At 37.7% G+C, this 25,005-nt stretch overlaps 1 protein-coding gene across 1 annotated transcript in view; it reads right to left on the reverse strand.

Moving 5' to 3' along the window:
• LOC150075399 (uncharacterized) overlaps window positions 1-13,815 on the reverse strand; it is a 170,008-nt gene extending 156,193 nt beyond the window's left edge. Inside the window, exon 1 of the mRNA XM_090388794.1 lies at window positions 13,698-13,815. Coding sequence (XP_090244920.1) covers window positions 13,698-13,791 — 94 coding nt within the window. The 5' untranslated portion in view covers window positions 13,792-13,815. The remainder of the gene's footprint in view (window positions 1-13,697) is intronic.
• Between the last annotated feature and the right edge of the window lie 11,190 nt (window positions 13,816-25,005).

The following is a 25,005-nucleotide window of genomic DNA, read 5'->3' on the forward strand; positions in this document are numbered from 1 at the left end:
ACGTAGTATAAAGGCGTCGTTTAATTTTATCTCATATTGTGGCTGCCTTCACAACGAGATATAGTACTAGGTACTGCACTATTGTATCTACACCGATATTATATAGTTAATTTAAACCCATATCATATTATGCCTTGCGCATTTAATCTTCAAATGGAAATAAAACGAATGAAGTGCGTCAATATGAACGCCCTCTTAGTGTTATTCGAACAGTTTCTGCATTCGTGTTCTGACATGGAGATGTTAGTTTTACGAGAAAATGGTCTTTTCGTTTACCTTCGTAGTACAAAGATGATACGTGGGTAACTTGTTGTTGTAGGAGCGTCAGCGACTAAGTCCCTATTGCTCAGTGTATATTGTCCGTAATTGCGTGTGTTCTGAGTGTTTGCTGGACGAAAAACCTGAGTTTCCGGGAGAAAAACCATGCAACCCTCGCCTGAGCTTTACTAACTTAGCCACGCCGTGAAAAAGGCCCATAAAAATTCCTCCCTTCATCGACGGGATTCGAACTCAGGTCTTTTCCACCCGGTGTGGGGATGACGGCGATCCTTCCAACTGTGCTACCCACGAGGGCTGTAGGCAACTGCACCGCATTGTATTTTAAGAAGGAGCCGGTTACTTTTTTTCCTTCGGTTGCTAATGGCCTCAATGTTGATTATTTTGCCGACTTACAAAACGTTCTTAAGATTCATCTCTTGCGACTTTGGTGAAGTAAGTGACGGTCCAATCAGACTTTCGTTTTCTCTTCTTTTTTTTTTTTTTTTTCATCCCGGTAAGTCATAAACTTTCTATTTTTTTTTTTTTAAATTAAACTTCTATTTTTAATGAAATTATAAATCTCTTGATTAAAGTAAGAAAGAAAGATTTCCTTTGGAATAAATCATTTCTGTAATGTTTCAACTAAGATGCTGTAATGTACTTTTCTCGAAAAACAGAATATTTTTCCTTTATAAATAGGGCCGTTTCTAAATACAGTATTTCAGGTTTCTAGATGGATAAATGGGTTCACCTCTCTATGGACTGCTTGAACATTTTCAGCGTTTACCGCAATATTTAATGGGAAAATGCGCCACCTGGTCATATCTGAGGTATTATTACGTTTTTCCACATCCTGTTACCGTGTGTTTTTGGTGGCTTCGAAACTCAAAGCCATTACTGGAGGCAAGATTTACTAAATAAGGCAGAAGAAGCTGTAATAACTTTAATCTCCACTTCTAGCGGCCTAGCGTTATCCATGTGTCACGCATCATTCAACTAGATGCTGCCCGTTATCTTTGGAACTGGAAAAAATAAATCTTTAATACGAATAACAGAGAATGAGGTCGCCTTCTACTTCCTGGGAACTACGGATAATCCAAAAATATTGCACCGTTCTGATAATGTGTTTTGAGTAGGAATTTACGCGATCTTCTTTAAAAGTTACTGCTTAATTCTAAAATAAGACAAAGGAAATAATAGTAATAAACAATAAGCATAAAAAGTAACCGAATGGGTAATTAAGTTGCAAACCATTGAAATGATTTGGTTTCAAAAAAAGGCAATCAACGGAAAATGCATTTGCGCTTGTTATGACCAAAAGTTATGGATAACCATTCACCACAACTTCATCCGTAATGTATTATCCCAGTCTCCATGGTCACCAACACACTTTCATCCTTCAAAATTAATCTACTACCTGAGCTTCTATTCCTGGAGCTACCTGCTGTGCTTAAAAAAATTTCCTGTCAGATTGCAGTCATTAATCTTGAACATTAAACCGCAGTAAGAAGGATAATACCTTTTTAAAAGATGCTACTTTGTAAACACAATTAAAGCATTTATTTATTATTACCTCATCGCCATAGTGGCTTTTGCGAAATATCAAAACAACCGGAATTATGCCAATAGTGGGTCTGGTATTAGAATCAAATGATTGGTAACAACAAGAAGCAAAATGCAACGAATTTATTGTGAAGTACATAAAATTTTATGCACCAACCTAGAAAATTTAGTTCCTGCGCATCCTCCATGTTGCTCATTCATTCCTCATTCAATAACAAAAGGTATCCAGTGCTTCGGCTTTGATGAAAAAAAAAAAAAAAACAACGAGTCAACTGCGCATTTGCATTCCCAAATCTTGTGTTAAAACTGATTGACACGTCCCATAAGAAATACAAGTTTCAATACCGATCTCGTACACACTTAAACATTGCTTAACCAGATCATAGACACAACCAAATGAACCATTGGTTTTTGAAGATGAAGGCGGCCAGAGCGAGGGTCATCTTCGATAGACAATCGGCCTTTAAACTTTGCAAACCACTGAAAGAGACATCTTCTCGTAAAGCTTTTTTGACATTTCGTTGGTTTCTGTTGAATTTTTCCCTGGTTTGAAACAAAATATGATGCAAAACATAAAACACTTTCTGTTCAACGCGCGCTAATTTAGACTGCAGATAAACGATTATCATAATTTACGATGTCTACATGAATCATTGCATATGTTACGGCTGGTCATAACTCACTACGATGCTACAATTTCAAGCTGCAAAGTCGGTTACCAAACTTTTTAATCGGACCTCGTATATATAAAATATTCAAGTAGCAAGCATCAACTTCAGTTATTTTTTATGGACAAGACACCCAATATTTCTTTTACTCGTTGCGGTGGATTATTAAAGGACTCACTAATGTCTTTGAAAATTGGAACAGCTGGCCCCAGCATTTTTTTCTGTACAAATTAACTCACGCAGAAGGAAAACACCATAGCAGTGTGCACCATTATTTGCCTTAATACTGATTGTCGCATCTAATGTCCAGGTTTTTCTGAATAGGTGGACTAAATTGAGTAGACTTATACCACGAATCCTTCGTTCGCCTGATCTAAATTCATTGGATTCCAGACTGTTAGGTTTGGTGAAGTCACCTGCTCACGGTACATTAAGGAAGTGAAAGCAAACATTATCCACACCACTGAAGCAATCGATGAAGCAGCGCTAGGGATGCTACGAAGTATATGCGGTCGACAATACCACTAAAAGCAGAATTGGATACGGGCAGATGAAGTGAAACGTGAAGTCCCTTGTAACTACATCGTTGTAATAATGTTTGAACTAAAGAGTGGGGAGATAAATCAAAACCAAGCCTGTATTTGTGACAATACGTTGGGATTACTAACATTGCTTATTCAGATGCAAAATAAAGCATTTGACAGAATAATTGTTTTTAATCCATTCATCCACTTTTCTGTCATATTTTCTAGCCAAGTTTATGACAAGAGAAAAGGGATGTCAGGAGTTTTCTTTAACAACCAAGATTGTGTTATTTAAGCGTGTTAATGATTGTTTCTGATGCTGTATAGCTTACTTTCTTGCATCATATGCCTCTATTAATGCTGTTTAGACATCCTGCGTATATACAGTACATACCACTATAAAATCTAAATCTAAAATCACTACCCTGCCAAAAGTCTAACCATGTGTATTTCTGAATTCATTGATTTCTAAATTATAGGCCTTTCTGCATTTAATAAATAAAACTAATGTAAAGTTTATAAGGTTACTGAAATGCGTAAGAAACAAGATAGCCACGAATGACAAGGAAATAAAAAATTGTCTACTTTCAATGGTTGAAAGAATTTCATCTTGCTAACGTTGCACTGGAGAGGACTTCTTTTCTTAAAGGCATTCAGATAAGACAGAACCATAGAATCCTTCTATTGAAAAATCCTCACAGAAGGATGTTAATGACTATAAGTGAACTAAAAAGAAAAGGGTAACTGTAAAATGGTCGCTCACTCCATAAAAGACAGAGGCAGAAAGATGCAAACGAATGAATGAATGAAAGAAAATGATCTTGTTAAAAAAACTGTCTCTGGAAAGACATGAAAAAGGAAAAGGCCCCATTTAATTGGACAACAAAACCAGTTTCTGAGGAGGCGCAGATAAGATGCAATTGCGAGCCATTGTTATTTTTTATTGTAATCTGGACAGCAAAAAGACTGTGAAATAAAGAAAAACACTTTACGTATTTCTCTGAAAGAAATCTGGCTCTTAACAAAATTCTTAAAGAGAAGAAGAGAGTTTTTCAGAGGACATACACAGATTACAACTTCAAATCGTAAGGTAAGTTGAATGAAGCGAGATAAGATAGGTTTGCTGCATGCGAAACATCTTTATTGACATGTATTTTTTAGAAAAATTACTATTGGATCAATACTAAACATTTGCCTGCTTAATCAAATGAATTCAATGGAGGGAATGATCTCCAATGGACTCAGAGAGATACGGACAAAGAGGATTTAAAGAAAAACTGAACTCCATACCTCTTTAAAGCAATATCGACCATTTCTGTGAATCAATCACAATGGACCTTGAGGAGAATTTCATTTTTTTAGGAGAAAGTTTCTTATCTGGTTAAAAGTTTTGCTTATTTTAAAATCTATTATTAAAAACATCGATTTTGTTTCTTAAGATGCCTGCCAGTGGTAGTTTTTTACATCTAGCGACGACTACGCTTGCTGATTCTTCTTTACGACTGTCGTAATTACTGTCTTGTGCATTTGTACATCTACCTGTAATTCCCGGTGGTGCAACTGGTGAGCGCGCGGTACTTCTAAGGCAAGCCGCGGTTATGAGTTCGAACCACGCCTGGGAAAACGTTTCTTCTTTTGTGTGAAAGAGAGAAGAAAATTGGCGAAAGGTAAAATGAACATCATGAATAATGTGATCGTAACTGCTCTTATTTGTTTCTTTTTTTTACTCTGGTGCTGTCTTTTTCAGGTTGAAATTGGAAAAACTGTTGGTTGTTTACGTTCCAAAGGATGAACTGTTTCGCATTAAAACAAAGCATATATATATATAATTAATAAGACCATCAAGATTATTCGCAAATATCTTGTTTCTACGAGGATCGCCAATTTTTGTTATAGATTCTTGGAACAAAAATTAATGTTCAAAGAATATCATGCCGAGGGACGGAAGCGTATTCGACGGTGAACTGTTGAACAGTTGCAATCAGACTATACGGTTGAAAGAAAACAGGACGGCAGCGGTGGTATCAGAGCTTAAGAGCTGTTCCCATGGCTTAAGGAGGAAAGGGCCTGATGGACTTCATCGAGCAACAGAAGGCAGCGTTAGCTAACCTGAATGATTACTTCCAGAAACACATAGCAGCACTTTACCAGGCTATAAGGAGGCAAGACAAGCGGCATACCCCACTCAACCTAAGAGAGAGTCCCCTCCCGCCAAGACGGAAAAAATCCGTCTCCATCAAGACCACCTAGATAAAATGGCTTCCAATGCATGGCTCACGAGTGGGACGCTCTTCCCCGACACTAAAGGATTTACGCTAGCCATCCAAGACCAAGTAATCAACGCCAGAAACTACAGAAAATACTTCTACAAGGGGCCCGAGGTGTCAGATAATGCATGTCGACGATGCAACCTTGCCTCAGAACTGACCCAACACATCACCGCAGGATGCAAAGTGATCACCCAGATGGAGTATATTCGTAGACACCAAGTAACCAAGATAATATATCAGAAACTAGCGAGGAAATACCAATTGATGAAAGAAAGTGTACCGTATTACAGGTACGAACCCGAGGCTGTACTAGAGATCTCAACCCACAAGCTGTACTGGGACCGCGCCATAACAACGGCTAATCCCGCACAACGGACCGGACATAACCCTTGTAGACAAGTAGGAAAAGGTTACTTATATGATTGAGATAGGGTGCCCAACACTAGCAACCTCGAGAAAACCCACGAGGATCAAGAAGTACACAGACAGGAGATCAAAGAGATGTGGCATATGCAATAAGTAACGACTATCCCGATCATCGTGTTAACCACCGGTATGGTGCCAAAGACCCTACATAACAGCCTAGCAGTAATGAGTCTATAGGAAACTCCAAAAGTCGCAATCCTGAACAAGGACAGTCAGAAAGTTCCTCGACCAACAGTAACACCAGACATAACAACCACCCAGTGCACTTGGTAGCAGTACCCGTCACGGGGTGGACCCCGCATCAGGGTGAAATAATAATAATGAAGATTATTATTATTCCATAAATTTAAGTACACAGGTTTGTTTACTGACAGTTTTAACCAATACAAAACAAAAGAGAAAAAGAAACAAAATCTACGCAACGAATAAAAAATTTAAAAAATACAACGCATTAAAATAATGTATGTTATTATGCTTGAGTTCTTTGGGATCATAACTGATAGTTATTTGCTACTGGCATGGACACGTTACTTAACTTATAATTCAATAATTATAAGTTAAGTATAATTCAATATACTCATATATACTATAAATTAAAGTTATAAAATTGTCGAATAGTAAAAATTTAATTTTAAGATTTTTTTACTTATACCTAGAGAGGGCGCTACAAGTGATGCAGATATACATGCTTTATACTTTAGCATACAATTATGTTTAAAATAAAAAATATTGAACAGAATTTGAATGCGTAACACTAAACGGTTTTCTGATATGTTGTAACTGATATCTTATGAGATAAATTCATAATTTTATTTACCAAACAGGACCTATTCTCAACAACACATAAAACAGGGCAGAGGTACTAAACTGAGAACATTTTCAAGATTACTTCATTTATCTCCACTTTTCGTCTATTATGTTCGTTTTACATTAACAGCAATGTAAAGGGAAATATTTTGCGGGAAATCTCCATATCATTAGCTTAACCCTAGCATATATTAAGTCCAAATTAACGGAGGCGACACGAAGATGGCTGCTCTAGTTATTTTTTATTTTGTAATAAATAATAAATGCTACTAGCACAGCAAATCGGTAATAGAATCAGAAGTTATACGAACATAAGTGTTATATTAATCTAATTTTGTATATATTTTAATTCTAGTTTGTATTGATTTGTACTGTTTTGTATTGACTCTTTCTCAGCGTTCTCACCATTATCTAGGATCAGTGTACTCTGTGGGTGAGAAGTCTGTATATAAATAAATATTATTATTATTAGCTACGTGTTGCAAGGAAGTCTGAGGCTTATGCTGCACCAGCCAAAAGAAAAAAAATTCCCCGGGTTACCCTGAGATGGAGAGAGAGAGAGTCAAAAGTAGAAGGGAATCATCAAGGAGAAGAATGATGATATCCAGCTCAGGACCTTAAGTGTGCCAAGCCCATACTCACCACATGTGAGTCTCTGTGGTTATTGCATAATCAAAGCAATTTATAATTACTTAACTTAATAATTCTTATCTAATTTAATAATTTATAATTCTCTAATAATTTATAATCCTCTAAGTTAAAGAGGATCCACTCCCGTGCGCAGTTGCGAAAGGGGTTCCAAAATTTATTTATATTACAATTTACTTATATATTCAGGCAATTTATGGACACACAATTGTACACAATAATGATCGCTCAAACAGACAAGCCAGCTTCAGAACATGCTAATTTGTAAACGAAAAACACGTGACGCATATCTAGTGGTTGTGGTAGATTTATAAATTTGCCAACCTTATACAAAATATCTGTACACGCATGGGTCCCTACGAAGGGGGGTGGCGGAAAAAAAATCAAATAATACTCCTGTGAACACTAATTTCAATGAGGATATCTTTATTTAAAAATTGGTATGACTCGTAACATGCGCTACGGTTTAAAACAACCACTTACACGCGCTTAATTTCAAAATATAAACTGATTAATGCAACAGAACCTAGGTTTGAAGTTATCAGATTACGGCCCTTCTAAATTACTCTGCCCAGACAATTGTCTTGTCTGTCTAGACGTAAATTCGGCCTTTTCTCACAGCATCAGTTTCGTTAGCTCTAACTCAAATCGACAGCAAACGTAATCACGCGATTAGCCTTGTTTGAACCTACCATATTGAACTTTTATTTAAAAAAAATACAATTAAAAAGATCAGCAATATTCCATTATAAAATGATTTTGTCGGCATACAAATTTTATTCTTATTTATCATTTTTAGAATTTTCATAAATAAATACCTAAAGCACACAACAGTCGTTAAACGTAAATGGAAATCGGCTGATTTTAGAGAGAGAGAGAGAGAGAGAGAAAATAGATACTCAATGATCTCTGACTGCTCTGCACGTCTGGAGACGTCCGTATGGATCTATAGCGATACCGCCTGCATAGCTTTCCACAGTATCGGAATAGATGACGGTTGCGTGTCCATGCGCCTCACTTCCCTTTCCAAAACATCCCACAGGTATTCAATTGGATTGAGGTAAGGCGAATCTGTATGTCAATCAAGACTTGTGCACAGTGCCGGTCCAGTGACACGCCGCATTATCGTCTTGGAAGATCCCATTTCTGTCCGAGAAAAAAATGCAACATGGAAGGATACACATGGATTCATGTTGCATGTGCCACACACGAAGGCGTCCAGTGTCCAACCAACATGTCGTTGACAGCACAATATTCGCCGTCGACGATGATCAGTGGTGAGGAGGAGGTGTCTCTTGGGTCGTCTACTGTCCCCATCCGCCTGCAGATAAACCAGACTTAAAAGCTGCAATTGTAGTGTTTAATAACGACATAGTTATTACTGTTATAAATTCGTCGTGCTCTTCACAGATGGTGTGCATAGGGGTAGAGTCAGATCTTGCGTCATTCTATGTTGTATGTATTGTCATCACTCAATAGACATTAATTTCTACATTAGGTACATGGAACTGGTTCAAAATCGCTTGGGTAGTAATTCAGTAATATTTGCGATGGATTCTAACGCAAGATCACCATCGTGGTTTGATAGAATTACAAATGATCGGGGTCGTCAACTATATGAATTCTTGGCTTGTTGTTGACTGTTTATACAAAATCTACCAAGTTCAGATAGTACTTTCTTCACTGTTAATGGAGAATCAAATATTGACTTGACAATCTGTAACGTAAGGGCAGCTGGTATCGTGGACGATTGGCGATTAAGAACAGACTGGGTCTGCTCTGATCATTGGGCCATTGTATTTTCTGTCAGGGACATAACTTTTTTTTTTTTTTTTTTTTTTGGTAGTTATTAGCGCATCGGCTTCTGTGGCCATAATGCACCTCCCAAGGTTTTTGCAGTACTTTGATCCAAGCCCGAGGCGGGATTCGAACCCGCGACCTTTGGGTTGCCAGGTAGGCACTTTGCCCACCCGGCTAGCCCGGTCGGCAGGGACATAACAAAACTAGCTCCGTCTCAGGAACAGTTACGACGATTTGCTATCGAAAATGCAAAGTGGAATATGTTTGACGAATATATTCATGTCCGACTTGGGAATCTAGATATTTGGGCATTCAATCAGATGTCTGGAGAGAATGCAGTGGAGTTACTTCAGCGCTCTCTCTTTGAGGCTTCCAGCACATTTATGAAGCAAAAGAACTACAATAGGATTCCAGTTAAATGGTGGTCTGGTGAGTTAAGCCAACTTCGAAAGCAGGTTCATAAAACGCGGAAAAGGTACCAAAGAAGTAAGTGTAACAATGGGGAGGAGGAAGTAAATGTACTTAAAGTAGAGTATCAGAGGATACGGAGTGCATACGTGCGTATGATATCTAAATCAAAATTAACTGCCTGGAGAACGTTGATTAGAACAGTGGGCAATGAGAACCCATGGGGAATTGTATATAAGCTATGTACTGGCAAGACTAAAATATATAATGGAGATACAGCATACTCTATTGGAGGTGTTGACCAGGAAAGTACGAGTTGGAGAGAAAGTATGTCTGCGATTTTGGATCATCTGATTGGAGATACTATCTCTGAGCAAGACGATGAGGAACAGATGTTGATGAAAAGGCTTAATCATGCTTACTCTGGGGTACATGACGAGGATCCCTTTAGCCTGATTGAACTCTGTGATGCTGTACAACGCATAAGGACAATAAATGCCCAGGGATGGACATCATTGAAGGAGAGGTCATTAAATGGGCTCATCGACTGATACCAGGGATCCTTCTGGAAGCGTTTAATAGCTGCCTGCGTAATGGGGCTTTTCCATCACCATGGAAGGATGCTCTATTAAAGCTGACACTGAAGGAACCATCTAGGCCAAAGAATGATCCACGATCTTATCGACCTATTGCCCTCCTCCCTGGATTAGGAAAGGTGTTTGAAAGGATGCTGGCAAGACGGATTACTGACTATACTGAAAAAAATTTAGGCTGGTCTGGCAGACAATATGGTTTTACTCCAGGTCGTGGAACAGAAGATGCGCTTCGGGCATTGCGAAACTATATATTAGGCTCGAACAGTAAGTGTCCTTGGAATCTTTATTGACTTTGAGGGAGCTTTTGACTCTATTAAATGGAGCAGCGTTCTTATGATGTTGAGACTTGCAGGCTGTTCAACTAAGATCTTTAGGGTGGTAAAGGACTACTTCACGCACCTTACAGTGACTGTTAAGTCGTCGGTTGATTCTATTGTACGAGAGGTGACAAGGGGATGCCAAAAAGGATCAGTTTTTGGACCACTAACGAGGAACCTGGTTTTGGAGGACTGGTTGCGTAGGGACTTTGAGCATACAGAGATGGTGGCATATGCGGATGATCTTGTGTTGCCTATTGAAGAAAATACACGGATGCAACTAGAAATCAGGTCACAGCAGGTTTTGTTTGAACTTAATAACTGGTGTAGGTTATAAAAACTGACTGTATCAGGAACCAAAACAAGTACAATGGTCTTTAAGGATCAATTTTCGAGTAGAAGATCCCCGGTTGTTAGAATGAATGGGTTGAGCCTAAAATCGGCAAGGCAATTAAAATATCTAGGCATTATGTTTGACGGATCTTTGACTTTCAACTCACTTGTTACTTATCTATCAGAAAAAGTGAGGAAATTTATTGGAATGATTACTCGAATCACTAGAGTTGGCTGGAGAATAAAAGGTAAGGCACTGAACTTGCTATATGAATGTGTATTTATCCCCATGGTAACGTATGATGCACCAATTTGGTTTGAACTTGTAAGTAGAAAAGTATTTACTGGAAAGCTCAGTTCCATTCAAAGAGAGTGCTCCTTAAGATGTGCATGGCATGCAGAACTGTGTCGATCCCAGCTTTGCAGATTGTGACTGGAAAATTGCCTATTGATCTGCATTTATTGTATTTTGCATTGGCTTACTTCATCCGCCGTGGCATTCCCTGTTCTTTTCTGAGTGTTTGTGATAAAGGGCAGATTACACAAAATTTTTCCCAGATTTAAGAAATGCAGCCTCGATAAAATTCGAATGGTTTTCCCCAACCTTACAAGCTATGTTCTTATTAACAGGTCATGGTTCAATTAATGCAAAGTTGCATGATTTAGGAATTAATGAAAGATCTATTGCCATTGTGGCGAAAGAGAATCATGGGAACATATTATGTACAACTGTGAGGAGTACTGCAATCTACGAATTGAATTAGTATCGCGGGTTAGTAATCTGAATCTTATGGCAGAAGGCTGCGAGACAATTCTAGTTGATAAACAGGAGAACTTCTTGGCTTTCCAAGCCTTTGCAACTGCAATATTTCTAAGGCTGAAGGCTCTTCTGCATCTGGAAGCCTTGGATTTGTAATGCACTATGGTGTATGCCGAATTACCTAGAATTCTGTGAAATTCTGGAGGCTTCAGTCTGCTATATCCACTGAAACTCCAGCTCCTTGTGCTGGCATTTCTGTTCTCGGCAGCTCCTAGCGCTGCTGGCTTTCCAACAGACTCTGAACAGATGCAGATCTTTCCAATGAAGTTCGGACTTTGTCTGAAATTTAATTATATGTATATTTTATTTTTTATGTAATTTGATTATTTTTCAATTTGTTCATATCAATCTTTTTTGGTCATGGCAGGTTTTTTCTCTCCCTGTACTTGGGCAAACAGGCCTCCCAAGTACAGGAAGCCCTGTACTTGGGCTCCCTGTACCATTTTAAAGTTTATTCAAATCGTCAAGGAACACAAGATGCCTTAGTCAAAAACACCTTAAATGTATACCAAGCACAAAATAATAACGGAACCACTCCTGTGCGGGTGAAGCCCAAGCATTTAGATTAGATTCCCATGTCACTGAAAGAGTGGCCACCTTGGATTATTAAAATGGTAAACTAGTATAGATTTTAATTTAACGTCATCAGTCGTATTAGTGCCTAATAGTAAAGCTTAATACTTGTTTTCTAACATATCCTCCTTCTTCAACGATTTTTGCCAATTGTGCTCGTAATTTATCAGTTACTAGCACTTCACTACTAGAAATTACGCCTCTAACTTAAATATTGTGCAAGTTCGCTTTCACCCTAAAGCGCATGAACCAACCTTTGATAGAACTAAACGATTCACCATCAGAACCCTCGCAAAGTTGTTTCTTAAGGTCCTTGTAAGGTAGAGGTCAAATCGCAGTATTCCATATATATTTAACCACCTAGTTTTGATATTTATATAAAGTGCTATATTTGTGACAACTAATACTGTTTTCGACTTAAAAACAATTTAATTTTAAAGTTTTAGTCTTAAAAACAACTAAATACTAAAAAGCAGAAAATAATATGTAAGAAATTATATACATTTTTAAATAAGAACTTTAATAATATGCACTAAAATATTTAAGAATCAAGTAAAAAAAAAATAAAATTAGAAACAAAATAAGTATACGACTTTAAATATTTTCCTTACTTTTTTTCCTAAATTTAAAGTTAAATTGAATATTTTAGGTTTTTAAGTTGCACACAGTATTCAGTACACATAGCATTGACCCCTCATTACGTCCGTTACATATAAAAATGTATAACTTTTGGACACATTGACAAAAACAGACCATTATCCAAGTAACCTCTGTATAATTTGAATAATAAACTGGACTGCATTTTTCGTAGACATTTCCATAATTATTTTGAAAAATCGACCGTTGGAACCTACAGCATTCGATTTTCTTCGAAATAATTATGGAAATGTCTCAGCCAATATTATGGTCCAACTTACATTAAACATGAACTGTAATTTACTTTTCATACCGATTACTAATGGCCATCAAGGCAGAATAGTTAACTTATCACTTTTAATACTCAAACGTAATCTGGTTTTAATTTAACAAAACCATACGCAAGTACTGTATTCGGGAAATAAACTAAGGCTAATATAAAAATATTCATTCACTTAAATATGGAGGAGGGCAGGGGGGAAATATTCCGTTCAGGGGCGGATTAATTGATTCACATAAATAAAATTTTAAGGAACGAGATTTTTTTTTAACGTAAATGATGATCAGAAATACAGCTGGCAATATTAATCAGACGATAACTCTTATTGATAATAAATTCTAATATCACGTATTTTATTTTATTCAAATGTAAAATTTATTGCAAAATACCTGAGATATATATTGAGATTAATGTAATATATTATTTAAGTGTATAAATTCATGCCAATAAATTATTCCTAATTAATACACAAAAGCCAGGCGTATATTAGATAATATACGAATTAATATTTATAGCAACCAATATATAGGAATAAGGTTTTATATATACAGTATATAACTTCATGGGTTATACCAACAGAAAGTTAACTTGCGCGATCGTGTACACTATGATAATACCAGAGAAAATTAAATAACCACACTATTATGTTAGTGTAATCCAACCCCTGTGGTTCGAGCTACCCAGCTTCACACTGCGGTAGCAACGTACGGTAACGAAAGAGTGGTTTGTTATCGTCTGCTTTGCCACGACATATGTAAGGTTGTGCCTACCTTTTAGATCGACGATCCAGGGAAGGCTGCCAATAACAAAGAACGTAATAACACAAAAATCCAACGATCTGCTCCCCATGGCTCCGATGATCATGCGAAACACTTCATGTTTACCATTGCATCTCCAGCCACACTCACTAGTGTTAAATATGAGCAGCAGACTACTGAGAAGAAAGTACAGTGGTGCCTCCGGGTGTCTTTTCTTGGAATTACTGCTGTAACTTTTTTTTTTTCTTTCGTTATTCATTTCTGTAATAGCGCTACTGACTTGCTTTTTTTTTTTTTTTTGTTTTGTTTTGTTTTTACGTCAGGAAGAATAAGTAAAATTAATTTAACTTAATAAATAACAGTATAATGAAGAAATAAAATATAATCACAGATCAGAGACTTCAATTTACAAGAAATGTATGTGAATAACAAAATATTAATTCGTTGGAATGGAAAAGATTAAATTCTATTTCATGCTCGCATTACCCAAACAGTCTACATTTACAGAAAATAATAAATAAATATAAAATTAAAATTAAATAAAATGAAAAATAAATAAAAATATAATAAGTTAAATTAAATAAATAAAAACATTTAGAAATTATTAAATAAATAATTAAAATATTTATTTATTAATTGTATGCATTTAAGTTGCATGTCTTGTATGTCACTATATTATATACTGGATTATAATAAACATTCGATTTGCTATACATGTATATAAAATAATCCCTAATTCTAACCGGCGTTTTTCATATTATTTTAAATAATTTAATATTTCAAATATTAAAATCTTTTTATATTTACTGTATTAGATGAATACGTAGTATACACTGAATGATGACCACCTACCTAATACTTCGTAGGTCCTCCTTTTGCCCTCAGTACAGCAGCTATCCGACGTGGCATTGATTCAACAAGATGTCGGAAGCGTTCGAGAGGTATGGCCAACCAAGCTGTGTGTAATGTGGTCAGCAATGCAGGTATGCAGGCGATTGGTGTATTCAGACGCCTGATATGCCTTTCCATAGTGTCCCACAAGTGCTCTATAGGATTGATATCGGTGAATTCGGAGGACAGTCGATATGCTGGAAGTCAGAACTGTGTTCCTCAAACCATTCCTGCACAACAATTGTCCGATGGCTCGGCGCATTGTCATCTTGGAAGACACCATCGCCAGTCGGGAAAAAGTGTAACATGGGGGATGTACACAGTCAGCAAGCAGTTGACGATAGTGGAGACCAGTGATACGTTGTTCCACATGCACCAGGGATCCAAGTTCCTTCCAGAGAAACATGCCCCACACCATACAATAGCCTCCACCGGCCTGCACTTTTGATACCATGCATGATGGATCAAGAGCCTCATGTTGTTGACACAAAATCCGTACACGACCATCCATGGTGTGGAGTAAATAACGTGGCTCATCCGACCCACCTAACGTCCAACTTGCATACTCTTTGCACCAGGCGAGTCTTTTACGCCGTATGAACCTTGGTTAGGAGAGGATGCCATAGAGGTCGTCTGCTGGTATAGCCCATGCGTGCGATGCATGGTCATGCCAAATATTGTTCCGGGTTGGCCCATGTTGTATTGGGTAGTTAACTCTTCAACAGTGCTGCGCCTGTACGAGTTGTCGGACCCTGCGCTCACCTCTAACATCAACCTTTCGCTGACCTTCGCAGTTTTGCCTTCGGGTCGTTGTTTGACCATTTTGACGCCTGTCCTGGTACACTTTAACTACGGCGGCTCTCGAACACCCCGCCTGTTCAGTCGTTTGGGAAATCGAGGCTCTAGCTCCCACAATCTGTCGTTTATCAAAGTCCGATAAATCCTTCCTTTTACCCATCACGCTCAGAATTTAACTACCTACTGAACCACTGACACCTTATCTATGCTACGTAGGTCGACTAACTGAGCACTCTCGTACCTCACCTGGTCAACGGGGCGCATTCAGTTTTCATAGGGAGTGGTCATAATTCAGTAATCACTCAGTGTATGAGGAAAGGTTCTTTTGGACTGGACACGTAACCAGGCGAAGCTTTTGTATGTTCTTTCACGGTTCTGAATGCTATTACAAGCACGATTTTTACATCTCTCACTGTATCATATTTAGGAGGCGAGTTTTAGCTGAATGAGACATTTAGCTATATATGATTTTTTGGAAAAGTTAATACTTTTGACTTTCCTGGTTGCAATATATATATATATATATACACACATTCAGTCTGCGTGGGTAGTACAGTGGTATCGTCACCGTCCTCCCCACACCAGGTGGAAAAGACCTGGGTTCGAATCTCGTCGATGACGTGAGGAATTTTAATGGGCTTTTTTTCATTCCGTGACTGAGTTAGTCGGTCTCAGGCGTAGATAGCAAGGTTTTTGTTTCCCCAGAGACTGGGTTTTTTCCATCCAGCAAAACAGGCAAATTGACCAGAGCACACACGCAATTTACAGACATATTACATAAGCAGGTATATGTAAGGAATTACGGGTGGCCCTAATATAATAATTTGAATTTGAATAAACACATTCATTTGCTACTTCTCTCTTCAAGCGACGACGCTTTATCCTGCCATCAACTCCTTCACAAACCATCCAACAACCAGCTCCTAGTCACTTATAAAGTTCTAGCCTGCTTCTCTGAGTTATCACTTGATGTGTTCCCATTCCCTTCTCTTCTCCTTGCTGACCTGGATACTTCCTTCTCATCCAGGTGGGATTTAAGTGCAAACCTTGGCAAAATGGAAACTCGGGCCGTCTCTCTCGAGTAGGATCTGCTGACGATGAGCTCTCCGTCGTCGGATTTTTACGATGTCATGCTAACCTCTTCTGGAGTTAGGATTGATACTTGCTATGTGGGCTTCATATGATACTTCCACAAATATAGCAGGCTCCCTTCTCCATGACTTGCTCTTTTTTTTTTTTTAACTACTTTGTACCTCACCTTTCTTACTATTTTTTTACTCACTCCTTCCAAACTTTTTTTTTTTTTTTTTTTGGTCTCTGTCAGGAAGATCAGGCGACCCTGGCAGAGGCCAGCCAGAGTATTATGAACAGCCTGGCTCACCTCCCAGTTGTGATGGCGGGCAACGTGGAGTTCCACTAGGGGCCCTACCGCCAAGCAGCCAGAGACACAACAACAGTACATAACACCATTTTGACACAAATCAGACACTACACTTTTCTGGCTTTTACAGAGGTTCCTAATTCTTCACAAAGTACAATGGCCCAGATGTGGGGAACCACTGGTGGCACCTTCCACAAAACACTGTGCCACTATACACATTAGATATAAAAAGATACGAATTTCATTCTTTCTGTTTATATTTTGAATAATAATATAATGCAATATACTTTATACACTACTATATAATATATCATATATCGCTTATTTTAAGTACTGTAATTTGTAATTTATTTACAGTCACCAAAATAAAAATAAAAGAATGGTGTAGATTAAACAGCTAAGAATCGATGATCCAAAAATATATTCATTGTAGTACAAAGATGGCACTGTGTCATCTCTTTTAAGCAAGTCTGGAATAAGCTGTAATTCCAAAATAATTAATAATTGCCGCAAAGAGAAATCGATCGAGGAATAGAAAAGATACCCATGTTGTCAGAAAAAACTGAGAGAAGGTGCTTATGGATGTTTTTTTTTTTTATTCTTTAGTTAAATATTTTGCAATGATTAACGCCATCATTACACTAGAAAGCATTCTACCCTTGGCATTTTATTTAAGCGCTAAAGAAATAACATATTATTTTAGTTACGCACACAAAATTACTTGATTTAGATGCAGTGGCATAATAAGAAAACTCCATAATGTGTAGTCCCTGAATTAAACTCAAAAATATGCAATTTAAAGTTCTCACGAGCTTGTTTATACATTTATTCGGGTGAAAGGGAGACAAAAATCGAAGCTGCACCGCTTTTCAAATGAAAGAATACAAAGTGTTTTGGATAATTTTCTAAAACCATTTTTAAACCCCTTCTCATTCTGAAAATAAAGAAGAAAAATTTTCGCTTGTGTTTTCTTGTCTTTATTTAAGGATGCAAATGTTACCGATATTCCGTTAGCACGCACAACCTTATTAAATACTTGCTGTTGTTGAATAATTATCTCAACAAAGAAACAAAAAAGTAATTATAAACTGATTTATTTAGCTATTTAAATAAACTGATGTGTACATCAGTTTATTTAAATAAATGGTCAGGGATTGTTGAATACCTGACCTGTTGTTTGTTTTTGCTTCAAAGCAACCAAGCTGTAAAGTCCATTGCATTATGCTGTGAACTGCGTGTTTTCTATGATCAGTCTGTCTGTTTGGGTGGATGAAAATCCGGATTTTCAGAGTGAAGAAACCACGTATCTTCGTCTGATTCCAATTAATTCAAACATGGTGTTATGAAAACGGGGATAACGAACCGGAGTGGTATTCTGTCGTCCATTTCGAGTCCTGACTCAAACCCAGTCTTTTCATACAACATGGAATAACAGCGACAGTAACGCCTGTACTACTCTTTAGTGTTATCCTTGAATTAAACTTAATACTGTCTACTAGAGATCTTGAAGACAGAATTCCACAAATACTATATACCATAGATCTTGGAGTTGGTGTTCCACAAATGTTGCCCTCCGTGGTAGCTTAGTTGATATGAGGACAAATATTTCATTAAAGTTTTGGCATGATATATTTTGGAGAGAGCCGGGTTCTATTTCGTCAAAGGAAAAAATTTCAAAAGTCCTCTTCAATTATTGCTGTAGTTAATCAATCTCAGGCGGAAAGAGAAAATAGAGTTTTTCGGCCCCTAAAACATGATCCTTTAAAAATAATAATAATAACATTCCGCAAATGTGTGGCATCCTGTCTCTCCAATTATAAGGACCGAGAAGTTACCTTTTATACGAATATGCTGAGTGCGTTTTCAGGATCAATATGTCTGAGAAGCGCTTGAAGGCTTATGCACTGTTAAAAATCGAAAGAGAGATTTATATTATCGCCAAAATCTTTAGAAATAAATTGTCAGAAAAATGCACCTAATTTTGAAGTCTTTGTTTGCTGCTTAATGTATGGTAAATGCAACAGTACTGATTGAAGTAACTTCTAATTTTAGAATTAAATGTTTTGAGGTATAAAGGCTCACTTTTATCAACGAAGCCTATATTATATACAATTTTTTTTCCTCATGATTCTTAGGATTGTTTACAATTTCTCTTTCAAATATGCATTAGAAAGAAAACTTATTCATTGAACACTAATACCCACCATTACATATTTTGAGCACCGATTAACCCATTTTACAACCAATTCTTAAAATTCATGTTTATTTAAATAATATTAATTTTGTTTTTCATATAACTTAACCAAATTAATTTCGCTAAATCGGTAATAGTAAAACTTTTATTAACGAAGAATTTCATATAAAAAAAATATGTTCTCTTTTCAACACAAAATTTTTAATCCATTTGTCTTATAATCCAAAGCACGTGCAACAAACTAGTGCCATTAAAATTGCATAAAGTTCATCTGATATCGTTCAATCAATTCTGGAATGCATTCAAGGTATTCCATTTATTTTAAACTAGATATCTCATTAATATTCAGTCATATATCAAGCTAAGGATTATCGAATATTTATAATTAAATTGCTTACTACTCTGAAGACCTATAGACGGAAAACAAGTGCACAGAGCTTAAATTTAAAATAGGCAATACTCAGGAAAACGAATGTGGGGGGTGAATAGTTCTGTAAGTTCCGGGAGGAAAATGATACTATAAAAATTAGGCAAGTCCTCAATGAGTGTGATGTTGAAGCATTGGACCTACTTCTTTGGTTAAGGTCTGTTTAAAAACAATATCAATGCCTGTCCTTCACGAATGCAGTACTATCGCTGGAAAAGATTGAGACATTATGAGGAGATGGATAATGGGTCTGTATATCATAGCAAAGGAAGGCGATCAGTTTCTGAGGGCGTTTTTGATGAGAATGCAGCACAAGTTTGCATACTGTCGTTCAGTGAGAGAGTGTTTGCTATACAACTGAACCTTTCATGGTCAAATGTATATAAGGTCCTGCGAAGCGTTCTAGACCGACCCTGGACTATTGTATATATGGTACATCAGCTGACTCCAAGGAATCCTCAAGGAAATATGATTTTTCTGGTTAGAATGGAGTTAAAGAGGTTCAAATAGTATCTCGGAACATTCTGTAGACTGTCGAAACGCACCGCGACCTGAACAGTAATGTCAATACCCAATATGGTTGGGATATAGAGAACCTCACTTAAGTGTCGCAATGAAATTCTGCTGAAATCCCAATATGTACTGGGTTTTACCGCTGCGTTCATTATCGAATTTTTCTTCTTTGAATATGTTCAACCATATGGTCCCATAGTGTGTGCCGAGACATAGTATCGTGCATGATACTGTGTTCTCTTCACCCACAGTGTTCACTTCACTTCGCTCAACCTTCAAACTTGCACCTGCTGGAATACTGGCTTTCATGCCAGATGGAATTGTTTACTCAATTACATTGCTGATTCACGACAGTTATACAGTTTCCAGAAAACTGTATAATTTCCAGTCTGTTCCCAAATGATTGTCTTCATCGCTCACCTAACCTCAATTCATGTGATTTTTGATTGCAGAGTTGTTTGAAGGACAAGTGTCCTAGGACAATGTTGAAAAGCTAGCAGACATAAGACATATTTGAAATATTCTAAAGAAAACAGAAATTGTTACGGGCGATTGATAAAATGGTTCTACGTGAATAAATTTTCACGTAGTTGTTCCCTCTTACACAATGCTCAGCGCCATTTTCCCCCTGTCGGCACTTTATGGAACTATTTTTTAATTTCTGCATTGTATGATTATTGCCCATTCCAAATTTCAGTTTTCTGAGATTAGCCATCAAAGTCTTCTTTTTCTGGCGTTATAACCCAGGATGGGTCTTAGCCTTCTCAACGATGTTCCACCAGTAAGCGCTCCCAGAAGTCAAATTTCTCCAACTTCTTATTCTTATAATCTTTAAGTTCTCTTCTACGTCATCCATCCATCTTTTCCGCGGTCTTCCTCTTGCCTTCCTACCGGTAGGTTTCCATTTCATGATACTTTTAGTTGTTCTGCTGTCATCCATTCTCATACCATGTTCTAACCAGGCAAGTCTCTGCTCTGGCTCTTCACAAATCTGACGATACCCGCACCCTGAATAAGATGGTTAAGTTCATGGTTCAGCCATAAAAGTAATGCAATTTAATTATAGCCACCCTGTAAATATTCACTTAATTGAAAAATAAATTTTTAAAAAGTTTTAGATACTGGTCAAGAAAAGTTGGAATTTTAATGTCACCAAAGGAAACCAAGCGCCTTTATTTGCATATAGAAGAATACACGCAAATATTTTAATTCAAGCCGCATTCTTTCTTTTTTGATGAAATAACCTCCCTCCCTAAGTAACATACTCATATTTGTTAATAAAAGACTTCTTATAAGACATTTATAGTTGACATTTGAATTCCAAAATATTTCATAGAGATGCTGTTGTTGCGGTTGTGTGTTAAACGCCAAGGCAGACAAGGTCATGAGATGTATATATATTTTTTATTATTATTTTTTTTGTTTGTTTTCTTCTCATACATCCGTGGCACAAGAGCGAAGTGATGTGAAATAAAAGCCCATAAAAATTCCTCTCTTATCGTCGGGATCCGAACATTGGCCTTTTCTACACTTTGGGGAACGGTGATGGCAAAGACGGCGAGACTATTGTCCTTTTTGACTACTGGCGTAAGTAGGGCAAATCGAACCTCAAGTTTATCTATTCAAGAATAGCAATGTGTCTGTTTTAGCATAAATATGGGACTATTTAAAAAAATAATAAGTTTCCTTTATTTAAATTTATTTTTAATATTTTTATTTATTGTATGCTTTATAACATTCATAAAATTTAAAGCACGGCACGGCAATTATATACAAATATTTATTCATTTATTGATTATAATTTTATTATAATTATGGAAGGACATTACGTGGTTATTTTCCATTAAGATTATTACTAAAGACATTTCCACTCTTATACCACGTGAAATTAATAATATAGTTTATTAAGCTATTCGCCTGAACTATACATAAGGTAACGTTTCAGGTATCTTACCGATACCCATCATCAGACCGTACTGCTGACAGACTCTTCTTGCCGATGCTCCCAGAAACCTGATGTGCATACACTCCTAGGTGAATCGGCAAGAAGAGTCTGTCAGCAGTACGGTCTGATGATGGGTATCGGTAAGTTACCTGAAACGTTACCTTATGTATAGTAGTTCAGGCGAATAGCTTAAGAAACTATATTATTAATTTCACGTGGTATAAGAGTGGTAATAAAGTTAGTAATATTCTTAATGGATTATAATTTTTTTTGTTCTATAAATTTTGTTTATTATTATTTATTATTCAGTTTTTTATATTTAAGAATTAAAACTCGCCATCGCACTGTGCAGCTTTATTCATATTTTAATTTAATTTACTTGATTCACATTTTGATTTTATTATTATTATAAAACTTTTTTCCCTTTTTTGTTTTTTTTCTTTTCTTTTCTTTTTTTGACGCCCCTGACGGGATGAGTGTATGGAGTGGTTAGTTGCGTTCGGTTACTATTATTATTATTATTATTACAGTATTGATTGAGGTTAGTAGAGTTTACAATAAATCTTTAATACAAACGTTAATCGTATTTAGCAGTCACGGGCTCGAACCACAGTCCACAAAAAACGCTGTGCTACCGCGCTCTCGCTCCAGACCACTCGGCTACGTCGTGTTCCCTGGGAGGCTTATTGCTGCTAGGTTCTTATAGAGGCTCGTTGGCACGGTAATCGGGATGGTTATTACTTGTTCCCTATGCTACATTTCTTTGACTTCCTGTCTTAAGTCTGTGTACGTCTGATCTTTTCCTCGGTCTGCTCGTGTAGCACAGTGATATCGTCACCGTTCTCCCCACACTGGGTGGAAAAGGCCCTGGTTCGAATCCCGCCGATAACGCACGTCTGTGCGAGGAACTTTTATGTGTTTTTTTTTTTTTTTTTCACTCTGGCTGAGTTAGTCGGTCTCAGTCGTAGATAGCAATGTTTTTCGTCAGAAAAAGAGGCAAATTGACCAGAGAACACGTGCAATTTACAGACAGACATAATACGCATGGGTACATGTAATAACTTACCAGGTGACCCTAATATAACAGTTTGGTTTGATCTTTTCCTGGTATGTTTTCTGGAGGTTGCTGATTTTGGGCACGTTCTGATGTATTATCCTGGCCACTTGGTCGTGTCTATGAATGTACTCTGGGTGATAACCCTGCATCCTGACGTGATGAACTGGATTGTTTCAGGGGCCAGGTGTCATCGTCGATAATATCATCTGTCACTCCTGGGTCCTTGGCGATGCATTTCCTGGAGTTACTGGTGTTTATTACCTGATCTTGGATGGCGAGCATGAATTATTCGGTCTTGAGGATGAACCTCCCTCTCGTGAGCATTGCGCTGGAAGTCATTGTAATGTCTGCCATGGGGTACCTTCTTCGCCCATCTTTCTGTCCTTGTGTTTTCTGTGTGTACAGTGGGTCTCCTTGTGAAGTTTGAGCGGTGTGTGCCGTCTGTCTATCTTTCTTATGGCTTGGTAGATTAGTACTGCGTTTTCCTGGAAGTAACCCCCAGGTTCCTAATCGCCTTTTCTCTTGTTCAATGAGGCCAGTCAAATCCCTCCCTCTTTCTTTCTGGGCTATGGTCTGTCTCTCCATGAACGACTTCAGGTGGTGTTGGTGCCGCTTGGTCATCATTATCTTGGTCTATCTCATAATCCCCTCCAGCCCTTTGGTCCAATTCCAGCCCGGTGTTGGTCCAATCTATGACGGCCTGACCGAGTGGTCAGGAGCGCGAATGCAGTAGCATGCGCTCTTTGACTGGACCGGGGTTCAAGCTCGTGACTGCTAAATACGATTCTTCTTCTTTAATGCTGCCGAATGGCGTTTGCGACTTCGTTTTGATATTGTTCTCTGTCTAGCGCTGCGTGTAGAATTTGTGCTGTTGTCATGTGAAGCCAGGTGTTGATGTTATCTAGCCATGCCATTTTCGGTCTGCCTGGGCGTTTCTTGCCTTCGATCTTTCCCTCCAGGATGAGTGGTAGTAGGTGATATTTTTGTTGGTTCCTAGCGATGTGACCTATGTATTTGCATTTCCTGCTGATGATGGTTTTGAGCAGGTCCCGTTCCGTGTGCATGTCCTGCAGGACCTGTGCGTTGGTTATCTTGGCTGTCCACGGAATTTTCAGCATTCTTCGGTAGAGCCACATTTCGAAGGCCTGGAGCTTTTTTGTAGTGGCTGATGTTAGAGTCCAGGTTTCTACACCGTAGAGCAGTATTGGCCAGATGTAGCATTTCAATGTGCGTAATTTGAGAATGATGTTCAAGCTCAAAATACGATTAACATTTGTATTGATTATTTAATTCCACTGACTTGGTGATCGTGCTGGAGTATAAACAAGAACATTTTTTTAATAAGTTCTTATGGCTTATTACGATATGGCTTATTATAAGGATTACGTTAGTACTGGGGATGCGTAGATGTTTATGGCTATGACCATATTCCAGCCATTCAGCTTTGATTTTAGTAGGCTTCTCAGTCTCTGATGATATTTCTCACTCAGGCAGGCCTTGATAACCTTTTGTTTTAACTGGTAAGCTCGCTTCATCCACAGATATTTGTAGGTCATGGCTGCAATCTCTTCATCGATTTTCAGCTGGTAGTTTTGGCCAACTGGATTTTCTTCATGCAATCCATGTGTTTCGCATGTGTCTAGATCAAATTGCATCTGGATGTCAGCGCTAAACTCTTCGGTTATTCGGAGTTGCTGCTGCAGTTAAAAAAAAATTAAATTAAATTTTCTGTTTATACTCCGGCACGACAACCAAGTCAGCAGAGTTTACAATAAATCGTCAATACAAATATTTATCGTATTTAGTAGTCACGGGCTTGAACCCCGGTCTACTCAAGGAACGCGTACTATGCACTCTCGCTCCTGACCACTGGGCTACGTCAGGCCTGATTCTCGCAGTTGATTCTCCGAGTTGATTCTCGCAGTCGCACCACCCGAAGTCGGTCATCGAGATTATTGTTATTATTATTATGCTATATTATTTCTCCCTGATGTGATTCCGCCCCGTGATGGATGCTGCTACCAATTGCACAGAGCGGGTGTTATGTCCGGCTATGACTGTTGGTCGAGGACTCTCTGGCTGTCTACAGGTGTTAAGGATTGCGACTTCGGGAG

The sequence above is a fragment of the Mastigoproctus giganteus genome, chromosome 14, assembly GCF_048544385.1.
Source record: "Mastigoproctus giganteus isolate SK-2022 chromosome 14, ASM4854438v1, whole genome shotgun sequence".
In the NCBI taxonomy this organism is placed as follows: Eukaryota; Metazoa; Arthropoda; class Arachnida; order Uropygi; family Thelyphonidae; genus Mastigoproctus; species Mastigoproctus giganteus.